This window comes from Embiotoca jacksoni, unplaced genomic scaffold (assembly GCF_022577435.1).
Source record: "Embiotoca jacksoni isolate LCO1_2020_lvr unplaced genomic scaffold, fEmbJac1.0.p SCAF_5, whole genome shotgun sequence".
Classification (NCBI taxonomy): Eukaryota; Metazoa; Chordata; class Actinopteri; family Embiotocidae; genus Embiotoca; species Embiotoca jacksoni.
The window spans coordinates 16,003,809-16,017,082 of record NW_027185403.1 but is presented as its reverse complement, the minus strand read 5'-3'; the positions used below and the strand labels follow the sequence as shown (position 1 = coordinate 16,017,082).

At 45.4% G+C, this 13,274-nt stretch overlaps 1 protein-coding gene across 8 annotated transcripts in view; it reads right to left on the bottom strand.

The window, feature by feature from the left end:
- The window catches only part of tenm2a (teneurin transmembrane protein 2a), a 200,508-nt gene that overhangs the window by 2,505 nt on the left and 184,729 nt on the right, over nt 1–13,274 (bottom strand). For all 8 annotated transcript variants that reach the window (XM_069171449.1, XM_069171450.1, XM_069171451.1 and 5 more), the window contains 18 exons: nt 12,998–13,265; nt 11,568–11,711; nt 10,583–10,832; nt 10,148–10,168; nt 9,814–10,043; nt 8,455–8,609; nt 8,052–8,153; nt 7,546–7,719; nt 6,596–7,233; nt 6,070–6,245; nt 3,569–3,804; nt 3,173–3,469; nt 2,371–2,928; nt 1,995–2,264; nt 1,418–1,828; nt 1,109–1,219; nt 557–824; nt 58–188 (listed from right to left, as the gene is read on the bottom strand). In XM_069171449.1, the coding sequence (XP_069027550.1) occupies nt 58–188; nt 557–824; nt 1,109–1,219; nt 1,418–1,828; nt 1,995–2,264; nt 2,371–2,928; nt 3,173–3,469; nt 3,569–3,804; nt 6,070–6,245; nt 6,596–7,233; nt 7,546–7,719; nt 8,052–8,153; nt 8,455–8,609; nt 9,814–10,043; nt 10,148–10,168; nt 10,583–10,832; nt 11,568–11,711; nt 12,998–13,265 (4,440 nt within the window). The remainder of the gene's footprint in view (nt 1–57; nt 189–556; nt 825–1,108; nt 1,220–1,417; nt 1,829–1,994; nt 2,265–2,370; nt 2,929–3,172; nt 3,470–3,568; nt 3,805–6,069; nt 6,246–6,595; nt 7,234–7,545; nt 7,720–8,051; nt 8,154–8,454; nt 8,610–9,813; nt 10,044–10,147; nt 10,169–10,582; nt 10,833–11,567; nt 11,712–12,997; nt 13,266–13,274) is intronic.

The window sequence follows — 13,274 nt, the reverse complement described above, 5'->3', positions numbered from 1 at the left end:
TAAATATATTGTACATTTATATTATTTTAGGAGAACATGGTCAACATTGGACTGTACCTGTCCATTCTCACAGTGCTGGGTGGCCTGCAGCTCATACGGCGGCTCCACAAAGTAGAGCGAGTGTCGAGGGAAACCCGGGATTATGTTGCTGAGCTGGAAGCCAAACATTACCAGCCAGCTCTTCACATCTAAAGCAGCAGACAAGTGGGAAATTAGTTTGCTGAGTGACAAAGTTAAACACAGTAGCAAATGAATCATTACTTTTATCATAAAAAAAAACTGAGAGCGTGTTTGCTTCTGGAAGGTATCTGTTGATATGCAAAGCTATCAGCTACTGTGTCATCTGTAGTACACTGTTACCTGCACAAACTACCTAGTCCGTAACAATCGGTTTCTCCTGCCCACTCACAATGTCAGGACATGAGCTTGTTCTTAAAACTAAAATGACATGTTTTCCCAAAATCACATTTTTGGCAACAAGACACTGAGTAAAGCGCCTAAATATTTATACAACAGAATTCCATTTGCGTCATAATAAAACAAATTAGTCCTCTACCTGTGACGTAGTTTTTGACATCCAGCATGTCACTGAGTGGGTTGTTGTTCTTGAACATGTACAGGTTAAATGGAGAGGGATCTTTCCCTATTTTGGGCCAGATGCTGTAGTCAGGTGAGGTCCATCGTCCGGCCAAGACGTCGTAGTCCCGCTGGGTGAAGTGGACCAGTTTAGTCAAGGGGTCGTACAGACCACCGTGGAAACCCACCACCAGGGGAAACTCTGGGTTAGAGTCGAGGTACACTTCACCGTAGGCTGTGTACTGCACCTGTGTGACACAAGCACAGTCAATTCGCTTTTGGTGATTGTCTGCTCTTTGATGTCAAGGTCAGAACACTGTGTCAGCTACAGAACGGCGTCCCTGGAGCTGTAACGGATTTAGTGTCTTGTTGAAGGATCGCATGGCGGAAGCCGGAGGCATTTATCAGTGCACTTTTCTTTTTGTTTTTACCACTTTCTTATGTCAAAAAGGAGGAATAACAGAATTTTGGATGAGTAATAAAGGTCAAGTGATATTAATTTGGCAAGAGTCCCAGCTGCTTTGTGTATTACCTGTTTGATCATTTGTCCATTGCTGCTGAAGACTGCCAGTGGTGTGCCGGTGTTGTCAGAGGCTATGTAGTATTCCTCTCCGCTGCTCACTTCCATGGCAAACAGATGACCCTAATGATGACATGATTAGAAGTTCAGTTTCTCGTTCATCTTCAGTTCGTCTTCTACGTTTCAGGATGAAAATTTTGCCTATTTATCAGCGTGTCTATTTTGTGTTCTCTGCATCAAGTTTCTCATAGATTTGCTGATACGTGGAAATATAAAACAGGTTATTGGTGATACGGCACATCCGCGTCCGCCCACACCTACCTGCAGGTCATAGTACAGCGACGAGATATCAGAGCTGGAGTGATTGAAGATGTGTGTCACCCTGGCTGGATGGTTGAGGTCAGCATAGAAGAACTGAAGGTGCTGCCCCAGGCTGTTCCTCGTGGACACCCTGCGGCCAAGCCCGTCATAGTGATACACGACGCTCCAGCCTCCAGGCCCTCTGTTGTAGGCCCGCAGCAGTTGGCCTTTGGAGTTATAGTCAAAAACGTCTGAGCCACGCTGACTGAGGTAGCCATCTTCGTCCAGGCGATACTGGACATCTCCCAGGCGTGTAATGCGGTCTCTGAGGTCGTAGCGGAGTGGCAAGATCCGGGCACTGTTCCCGGGATTCAGCAGGTGGAGGTTACCATTTAGGTCGTAGCTGTAGCGCCAGGTAGACCAGTCATTCACCTGGATAAAACAATGAGACTTATATATGTGATTCAACCAGTTTTTGCCTTTATTATAAACCTAACTATGCCCTAACAACAGCAACATCAAAGGCAGATTACAGGTCATGGATCAAAATAAGTGTAGTGGACTCTTCCGCCTCTAAAATTCCACACAGATTATTCACCTTGACCCCGCTGAGCTGTCCGTCTCCATCATAATCATAGCGGTACTGAGTGGTGTTGGCGTAGGGCCCAATCTTGAGCTCTCTCTTCACCACCCGTCCCATGCTGTCGTACTGTACTGTCATCCAGTACATAAGTGACCGGAAGATCTCGTACTGGACCTCCTTGATGCGACCGTGGGTGTCAAAATGCTTACTCAGTGTCATAACGGCTGTGGTGATGATTTGATTAATGTCATAGTAAATGACCCCAAACTTGCCAAAGTGCTCCACCTACAGGAGGGAGGGAAACGTTTAGCGAAAAGGTCAGTTCGGTACATTCACAGATTCAACATTATTGCTTAAAAAGGGAGCATTGACCAGAACAAAAATTCTGTACCTTCCCAGAGATCTCATCATATCTGTAGAGGTCAACAGGCAGTGGTGTCTCACTGATGACCGGCTTCATGCTGGCGATGCGGAAGCTGTTATCATGGTAGGTGTAGTCAAACCTTGCGTTCACCATGCCCTCCTCACTGAAGCGGTAGATCTGCTTGTCGATAAGTGGGCCCATTTTGCGATAGCGGATGGTGCAAGAGAAGCCCCCGCTCTGCAGGTTGACCATCTTCAGCACACCAGCTGTCTCGTCGTAACCGAAAGTGACAGCAGTGCTGTCGTACACGATCTCTGACAGCTTCGCCAGCTTGCCGTACTTGTAGAGGACACGACGGCCAGTGCCCAGGTAATGTGTGGCCTGAGGTCTGCCGTCCTCGCAGAAATCGTGGATGATGGAGGCGTTGCTCTCTGGAGGGTTGTACGTGTTGCGGATGTAGCCGACTGACACGTGTGTGAACATGGTGTGGCGAGCCACGCTGGGCATCGTGACAGCTGTGACCCGACCTGAGGCATCAAACTCAAATACGTACTGTCTTTGGCTCTGCAGGAGCAGCACCATGGACTGGAAGCAGAGAGGTAGGTGAAATACGGATTAATATAATAGCATTATCAATGGGTGACTTGCCTCCTGTGAAATAGCACCAGGAGTAATTTGCTCTCCCCTGACAAATCTGAAGCTTCATAACCATAAAAATGATGTATTATTTCACTCAGTTCCCCAATCCAAATTACTATACTTTCTTGCAATTGCCTTCCTTGGAAGGATTAGACTCTTGGATGACAATGTTGAAGATAAATGTACTTACTTTGTCAAGGTAGCTGTAGCTCCACACCTTCCCATCCACAAAAGAGCGAGACAGGATGCGGCCCTGAGGGTCAAACTCTGTCCTTTCACTCATGCTGCCCCTCTGCAGCCCAACAAGCTGACCGTTAGTAGAATAGGAGACGTTGACCACTGCCAGGCTGCTGCTGGGCAACCACATGGCTGGCCGGCCCTGAGCATCGTACATGATGCGCAGCGTAAACTTGCGGTGATCATCGTAGATCTTCTCTGTACGTGTGTTGCGATCGAAGTCAATGGAGAGAAGATTGCGGCCATGAGCCTAAAGAAAAAAAAAAAGTTCTCAGTTTTATTTGGATGCTGAATTATAAATTCATTTGATTCTAACAAGGCCGTCATTGATCAAAAAAGGTCAAGGTACCCGTAGCTTCCTCCCAAACACGGTGACCTTGCCCTTGGTCTGCTCCTTGCGCAGACGCCACTCGATGGAGTTGAGACCATTGTCTGTGGGCAGGGTGATGTTCCTTCGACCAATTGTAGGACTGACAGAACCGGCCAGGATGTGCGGCTCGGTGTGGAAACTGATGCCCATTCCATTGGCGTACATCACTCTCAGGGTCCCGTTGTTGCACAGCTGATAGCTGTTCCTCACCTGGTCTATAGGGGGCAGACCAGTAAACACAGAATAAGAGGCAAGGCAAGAGGCCAGCACGACTCCTAGTCTTTGTATTCAAACCCTGCCTACTTCAGAAATGCCAGACCTCAGCAAATCCAACCAGCAAATTAACCTGAAGTATTTGATTGGGGTCAGACAAAGTCAATGAATACAGTAGGAGCTGCCTGAGTGTTAGAGAGAAAAATGATAATATGATATAAGAAATGATAATAGCCGGTGAGGGCATTGGTTTGATATGGAGGATATGGACATTGGATGGGATATGGACATTGGGTGAGGGGGATTCATCCTGTATATTACCCTTAATGGCTGTCAAAACCTCTAGATCTAGAAGATAGCTCGGTGCTTTCCATTTTTATGACATTTTAGCCAAGGATACACAGGATCATCCTTCTTTGAAAAATTAAATAGAGCCATGAAAAAGATACAAAAACGATTGTGACCTAATTCCATCAGAAGTGTTGTATGATTTTACTTTCATTGTTATTCAACCTTGCTGGATGTTTTTCTGAGGTCCAAAAAAAAAAATCACACAAGCTTTTTGGATTCAGCCGGTTCTGGGAGACATGACAAACTGCCATTAATGACAGTGCTAACAGAGTGAGGGCTGTGTTGACAGATCTAGATGTTTACTGTAGCTTTAACCACAATGAACCCAAACTTAAACCCAACAAGCCAATCAGAAATGATCTGATAGAAGCCTATAGCCTATTCATGTCCACCAGCCTCGGATCAAAATCAGAAATTCTAGTGATAATGACAGTAAGAACCAGATCAAATCCATAAATTGTTTATGGACCCGATTCCTTCCTAAAACCTCCAAAATATTCTGAATGAAAATAGCCAGGCTAAATAGACGTCACTCTACAATCTGTGTATCTCTACAATTTAATGACTCTCTCACAAGAATGGAAACAGATAAGCCCCTGCCTAATGCTGCGGCTCAGTTTTTCCTCTGATGTCTGAAAACAGGCGTCCTGATCACAATGACGAGATTAACAGTCAGATAAAATTGTTTTCAGTTCAGAAATATCAGGAAGATGCAGAGTTGGGAGCTTTTTTTTTTTTTTAATTTAATTTACAAAAGATGAGGGGATCAGATGGTTTTCCCTTTGAAGTCCTGCCATAAATGACAGTAATCCATAAGGCCAATTTGTAATAAAGCTCCAGGCCCATTTTAACAATGCCTCAAACAGACAAGTGAAGCTTTTTCCATTGACTTTGCAGAAACAGCCTTTAGATAAATCTTCTGTGCTCTCTCTGTCTCAACAACCTTGTAATAAAACTGAAGCGAGGTAGAAGGAAAGGGAGAGAGGGGGTGAAATGAGAGCTCGAGGGCCAAAGAGAATTCTCTGTGCAGGAGTTAATGAAGAGAGCGAGAAAGAGCGAAAAGAGAGGGAGCTGGTTAAGTGAGTATGTCAGCAGAGAGCTGTGCTGGTACCCACACAGTGCAGTGGAAGCCTTCAATGACTTACAGCGCTGTGAATAACTCCTCTCCTACCGTAACGCAGGTGGATCACTGAATATATCAACAGCCTATTCTCAGACCTGTAGACTGTTATAGTCCAGTCTGTATTCATACTTATTTCACGCTGCTCTGCACTGGTCAGAGAAAGGGAGAGACAGCTCTTCTTCTTCTTTTTTACTCCTCTCTAAACAGATCAAATAAGCTCAGGGATCATGGGAACTGGTTGAGAGCTGTATTTGTATGTTCGTGTGTGTGTGTGGGGAGAAAGCTTGAGGGATGAGGAGGATTCACTCCACATTAGTTAATGAATTCTGCTGTGATGATATTCAAAAGTAAGATGATCCCAGCTGGGATTAACAACTATATGTTGATAATTTAACTCCATGAGAGGGAGCGAGAGAGGGCTGGATGTGGGTAGGGAAGGAAAGTAATCTCTTGGAGCGCGCACATAACTGAGTGAAAATTACAAGACATTCAATTAGAGCTGGCAGGCCGGCGCAGATTTACCATCACAGAGGCTGTCTGGTGTTTGTGAATACTAAGATGAAGTAGTTCTAGTCGGTGTGAATCTTGGTAATGTATATTACATACTGTAAATCTACTCCAAATAATTAATGAACGACATTTTCATTGAATTTTGATTTGTACTGTTTTATGTTAAAGACTTGAGCACTCGTCTACCTTTGTGCCACACATTCTGCAATTTCACAGGAATTTAAAAATTCATGAGCAGATCATTTTCCGCTGCGTGTTCTCTCCGTGCTGAGTGTGTCTCTACCTTGCACCACAGTGTACGAGGCTTCCACAGAGGACAGGTTGGTGATGACAGTGACGTCGTCGTCTCTGCTCGAGCTCTCAATGTCGATGTTGATGGAGCGCTCGATCTCGCGGTGGAGACTCGTCACCATGCCCGTGGGGTATGTCACATTGGTCAGGCGACCCTCACTGTCATACCTGTGAGATGGGAAATTTCAGTGAAGTGAACCAAGAGGGGACATGTTCATAGTTGTACTGCGCACACTGAAACACACACACACACACACACACACACACACACACACACACACACACACACACACACACACAAACACTTCCAGGGAGGAACCTGACAGGAATTGGGTGTAGTAATAAAAGCTAACACTGGGGGGCAGCAGTACGCCATGTGAAATGTATGAAGAAAAACAGGAATTAAAGAACAGAACATGATGAAAGTCAGTCCAGCAACACTCAATTTGTATTTTAGACAGCTAGAAGTGAAAAATCACACACGCGTTCAGACACGTTTCCCTGTACTTAACACTTACTGGTAAAATGTGGTCCATCCCGTCTCATCAGCTTTGGTAGCCAGGAGGCCTGTGTTGCCACTGTAGCCTATCAGAGCCACCTCTTGGCCCAAGGCAGACACACTACGCAGCCCCCCAGTGGGGTCCAGGCCAAGGGTCACCACTTGATTCTCGGGCAGCAGCACCAGTCTGAGCAGGCCGGCTCCTCCTCCCTGGGCGAGGCCATCCCTCCTCACCTTGACGGTGTTGTTGCAGTTGTCCACCAGCATCACCAGCTCGCCATCAGAACCATAGGTGAAGTTGAAAAGTGGCTCCCCGGTCACAAGGCTAATTGTCTGGATGTGAAGCCCCTCCCCATTGAAGACATACAGCTCCTGTTCCCTTGGCGATGCAACCTCATACTGTGCGGATCCTCCATATCCCACGCTTGACAGGGCGGGGCCGGGACGATTTGCCCGAACAGCTCTGATGCGTATGTTGTTGAGGTCTGCGATGAAAAGCGTCCCATCAGGGGACACGGCCAAGGAAGTGGGGCTGTTCAAGCCGGCGTCCGGGGCGTAGCCATCGTCACCGTAAAAGCAGTTGCAGTTAACATCATTCTTGCAGTCGCAGTCAGAGGCAATACCAGCCAGGAGAGAGATTTCTCCATTTGTGCTCACCTAAAAAAATGCATAGACAGAAAATGGAAGAGGAGAACCGGTTAATACTGAAAATGGGAAAAAAAAAAAAAAAAAAAAAAAAAAAAAAGTCCCCTCTAAATGAAATAAAATGTATTACTAAAAGACAATTTAGTTTGAGTTGCAAAACTGAATGCAGTCTGAAGATCTGAAAGTATATTTAACAAAAACACCCACACAGCTTGAACAGATGTGCCGCCAGTTATGGAAGCCAAAAATAACTTTAAACTAACAAATTCTTTCCAAAAAAACAGACAGCCACATGGCAATGTTCAGTAATTCTCGATCTCATACCTGTCGAATTCGGTTAATCTTTTTCTCATCTGTCTCAGCGATGTAGAGGATGCCGGTGTGGGACAGGGCGATGGCTGTGGCGCTCTCCAGGGCTGCATGTATGGCCAGCTTACTGAGGCTGTAGTCGATGCCTGGCACTTGGCAATGCATGGGTCGACCCGCTATAATGCTCACCTATAGGAAACAATGGAGGATGTTCAATAACGATGACCTAACAGTGGTAATATTTCCACAGAACTGAATAAATGTGAGCAGTGGCTTGCCATTGATATAAGTTCCAGTAAAACTTTCCATAACGACTTGAGATTCCAGAAAGTTGAATATTCTTGGAACTAATTAATCAGTAATTTTGCCACCACTGCAAAACGGAGGAAACTGTTAGGATTTGAACTTTTACTTCTAAATTGGCTTTAAAAGGACTAATTGGGACAAAATCTTGTCAAAGCCCTGTGGTGAGTGTCCACCCAAAGGGGTTTGCAATGGTGGTGCGGCCTCGTGGTACAGACCTGGTGGTTCTCAGTGATGCGTAAGATGACATTGTTTTCCAGGACGTAGAGAGAGTTGTCCATGGGGTTCACTGCTAAGTCTGTGGGCCACTCAAGACGCACCTAGAAGGCAGAAGAAGAAGTTACACACGAGACAATACTGGTACTGGGCTGAGGGAGATATTTTGAAAGGATGCCAAGGTTCAGACAAGTCTCTTCATTTTTTTAAGTGACTGCAGCAGTGTTCACTTCCTTTTCATCCATTCATTTATCCATTGGCTCTTTAATCCCTCCCTAAATCAGTCTCTCCCTGACCTCCTGGCTGGCTTGCGTCCACAACGTCGTCATAGCTCAGCACTAAGGGGGCTCTTAGATCATCATTTATCACACCATCACCTTTTGTCTCTCTTTCACTGTCTCCTACCTGGCTGACGTCCATGCTGGTGTCACAGCTGAGCGGCCGCACGGCGGTCAGATCGTTGGCCCCCAGCAGAGTTGAGATGATGCCATTCTGGTCCACCTTGCGGATCATGGTGGCATCCACGAAATACATCAGCCCATTTTTATCCACTGCGATACCTGTCAGTGCGAGGGAGAGCACCGTGAGTGACGACTCATAACTCCAACACCGCGGGCGACCCGTAGACATTTTGAGTCAATTAAACTTCACTCCTTCCACCGCTGGAAATGAATAGCAGCCCTGGCAGCTGAATTGCTCAGTACCTCATCGAATGAGAGGGGACACAGTGATGGAGCGGGCACTGAACTGTTGAGAGATGTTAGTTTTAGGATGAGTCATCGAGATGTGGCTCCTCTTAGAGGGCAATTGCAGACTGCAGGTTGATTGTCTATAATGACGAGTGATCTCCTGTACTCTTCCTTCCTTCCCTGGTTTCCCTTCGCTGTATTTCTTTGTGCCTCCGCACCTTTTCATTTGTTTGTACCTCTTCCTATTTTTTTTCCCCCATTTATCAGAGGAGCCGTGTCAGCCTTCTCGGTCTAACAGGCAGCTGCCATTCAGAGAGATGTGATTGTTTGGGGCAACTGTGCCCCAAAATAACTTCCAGATTGCACTGAGATACAAAACAACAGATGGAGGATACAACGAAGGGCACAGAGGAAATGAAGGAGGGAGAAAGAGAAAAGAGAGGAAGAGGAGGAGAAACAGGCAGAGAGAGGGCGAGCTGGTGTTTGCTGGCTGACTTCGTTTGTAAGAGGTTAGAAGGAGTCGGTGACTCGTCTCCTATCTTTCCCGTCTTCTCTTACAAATCACGCACACACACAGTTATATACACACTTATACACACAGTGTGTACACTAACACATGTACTCCTACGTGTACTCACACTTGTGTCACTGACGAGAAATGTGACAGCGTGACATCCTTGACAGTTTGGTGTCACAGTGTGCTAAGATCCAATGATCCATAAAAATAATTCCATTATAAGTTTAATATTAACCTGGTTTATAACCTCCTTCTGTCTGTGTCCTGCTTTAGTTGAGTCACAAGATGAATTATGGAAAAAAAAAGATTTTCTTATCAGTGAAAGTTTAAGGCACCTTCAATTTACATGTATTGTGAACTGAACTGCAGATTACAATCTATGTAGAGGTCTATAACAATATCCCTTTCAAAGAGTGAATATCACGAGTATTATTATCATCATTTTAATCCCTCGTTTCAATACAGGGAAATTTTATTTAAACACCATAAAATAGAGATAACTGTGAGGTGCAATCGGCCCTACCATAGGTCTTATTGCACTTCCCCTAAGTGGCTCACCTTTGGGGCTCATAAGTGTAGCCTCAGTGGCTTTGCCACCGTCGCCACAGCGCTCATCAAAGGGCAGGCACTGCTCCCCCGTCCCCGCCACCACCTCGGCATTATCCGACAGCAGCCGGCCACCCGTTAATGAGCGAACACGGTAAATTCGCCTTGAGTTGGTGTCTGAGATGAAAAGGGCCCCAGATACTGGATCCACTGCCAGGAAGTACTTATGTGTTGGGTTATTACTGCGGTGACAGAAAAGAGACAGGATTCTTATGTCAGTAAACAGACTTTTCTAGTGCTGTTATGTTCACTAAAAACTTTTAATTTATCATCGTAAGGATCTTACCTGTGTCTGAAATCTTTGTTCCTGGGAGAAAGCGAGATAAAAGCACAACAAAACAAATATTAATTCACACAGTCTGTGGAGAGCAACCTACGGAGAGCAAGACAAAGCTGGCTGTGGTGTGAACAGCGAAATTTAAACATGTGTAAAAACACCCCGGAGAAACGATATCTAGTACAGAGTATAATTCTAATTCAGTCTTGCCTTCCCCAGCGCCTCACCTCACTTCTTTCATCCAACATGTTATATGTACTCTGTAAATATCCAGTCTTAAGCCCTCTTCTTTTTATGCCAACTTACTTCAGTCTAACCACCCCTTATTCTGTCAGTATTTCTTTCTGCAACATCAAGAAACCTTTAAATCCCAAACTGCTTTCTAATGGATTAGTCTTTTATTTGCCGTCTCCTTTCCTTTTCATGATTGAATTGGGGCTTTACCTCAATTCCAGGATGCCAGTTGTGTTCATAGATGGGTAAACCCGGCGCACGAAGTTGAGGTCCCCGACGTACAGGCTGCCATCGATGCCCATTGCCAAGGCAACTGGTGCCAACAGCTTGTTGCCGTCCGCGAGGCCGTTACAGCTGGGGCACGAGATGCTGCGCCTCCGGCCATTTCCCATGATGCTGGTGATTACTGGGGGCTGCTCTGTCACAAAGATGTTCTCACCGCTGCCTTTGTGAAGGATGCCTGGACATCAGAGAGGATGAAGAAGACAGACAGAAACAAAGTAGTTTAGGAGTCATTATTCCAAAGGATCTTTGGTGACATTGTGGAGGTTAAAGGACAGATTATGCAATCATTTTTTTTTTTTTTTAGCCTCGCAAGCAGTGTGTTTCTTGGCACGTCCTCCAAATAAAATATTGTAAAGTGGGATGCCTTAAGTCTTTGCTAGCGCCAAAATGAGGTCAAACAATGTAATTGTATGTATTGTAAATGTATGTAAATGTAATGTATTCTTTTATAACCAAATACCAGTCCTCTACCGGTCCATTAGGAGAGGATGGTTGTTGTAGTATTGTTGATGACAAAACATTTGATCCTGAATGACCTTTCTGGAAAGGGTGCCTCTGCCCTCCACTTACCCCGACCCCCTGCCCCTGCTTTAGGAGCTGCAGATTGGTCAGTGCACATATTTAGTGGATGAGGGAGTCAAGCTCGGTGAAACAACACAAGCTTTTCCTGTGAAAATTCTCACTGACAGGTAAAAAAGAGGCGCCTGGCAGCACCACATGAACTGCAGGAAGCACAGTGTGGTCTAAAGCCTCCCCTAGACAATAGCACGCTTCGTGAGATACACAGTACTATAAACCTGCTGCATGCAAGGAGGTGGTTAAATATAAACTAGAAGACAATTAGGGAAGAACTGGAAAAGGCTGTGCTTGTTTATGAGCAAATATCAGGGCGTGTGTACAGTATACATACCACTGCGTGTGTTGAGTATATGGTGCTTGTCGAGTGACCAGCTGCCCAGATTGGTGGGATCCAGTTCGTAGCCTTGCAGAATGGCTGTCCTCTTCTCCCATAGGATGAGACTGGCACAGGACTCGTACTCGTAGCCTACTGACACTATATGTCGGAAAGGGTAGGGGCAAGAGAAATAGAGGAAAAAATTAGTGCGACATAAAATGAAAGAATACAAGAAAAAAAAAGACCAAAGGATCATGAAAGAAACAACAGAAGAAGAGAGGCTCTGCAAAATTTCTTTAGAGCATAATCTCCCCAGTTCATTTGAGTTGTGAAACGTGTGATACACAGAGAAGCTAGTTAGCACATGTACCAAAACCTGCACTCACACCTACAACTAACACCCTCGCATGCTGCTAAATCAATTAAAAACCTTGTTAATTGGAAAAATTGCCCAGTAGGCCTTTAAACCTGGAGGCCGTGAGGGTTGTCACGGGGAAAGCTGTGCTCATGGAAACATCATGCCTCAATCACACTCATACTGCACACATGTCCTGACAGAGACAAATGTACTGTACAATTAAGGGAAATTAGTTGAGATCAGGTATATATTTATACATATGTATATATATATATATATATATATATATATCAGGACTACTGATAGAGTGTGTCTATGTGTATGTACATGCTGTGCAGTATGCGCTGTTGTGTTCCTACTTGTTAAATGGAAAAGTGTGTGAACACATCAACTCCCCCTTGAGTCACAGTCAGAGTGCTGTTGCCGGCACATTTTCAGCTTTACTACAAACAATAATGGAGTATACCTGTCGCTGTATATATGGTTAGCAAGACAAAACCTATTCATAAACCATGTATATCCTTTATATTCTTATGGAAATAGAAATATTGCAGTAACTCTGGGGACCTTTTGGGCTCTTTGAGTGGATGTAATTTCCCAAAAGTCATTCCCCTCATGATTTCCGTCCACACAGAAGCCCAAGATGTCCACTGCATCTGTGGCTTGTCAGCAGTGTTTGGCTGACAGCATCTGTGAGCGACTGTGACAGCAGAATGTAATAGCACTGAGGCTCCCCTGGACTCCTGCTTGCTGCTCCAGTAGTTAACTGCTAACTCACCCTGATGGCTAATAACCCTTCACCACAGTTACGGCTGGCTGACTGAACCAAACGCAGCTTCAATGAAAAATAGACGTATGAAAAAAAAAAAAAGCACTTTACTGTGGCCGTACAGCAAAGTGGATCCAAGCTGGGTTTCTAGTGTATTATCTCTCCTCCAGGCTCCCTAATTAGCCTCTCTTCCTCTGTCATAGCCAGTGCTGCCTTAGTGGTAAAATGTCTAATGTGTTCAGTGAGTGCAAATCTGTAAAAAAAAAAAAATCTCTGTTCATTCCAGCCCTGCTTCTTCTATCCATCTCTCACACTCACCAACAGCTTCAGAGAGACCGTAGACCCTCTGCCCATATGCATCCGTCTTATCCCAGATGTAGGTGTAGGCCAGGTTGGGTGAAGCATGGAACCACTTCTGGAAGAGGTGGCCCTCCACTGCGACCATCAGGTGGACCTTCAGCAGGCCCATGGACACCACAGCTGGGGTCATGGTCACCTTGAGCAGGGAGCGGTAACCCTGGGTCCTGGAGCTTAGGTAGCACAGCTTCAAGCTTGTGCCAGGCACCTCGATCTGCTCATGCAGCACCTGGAAGAC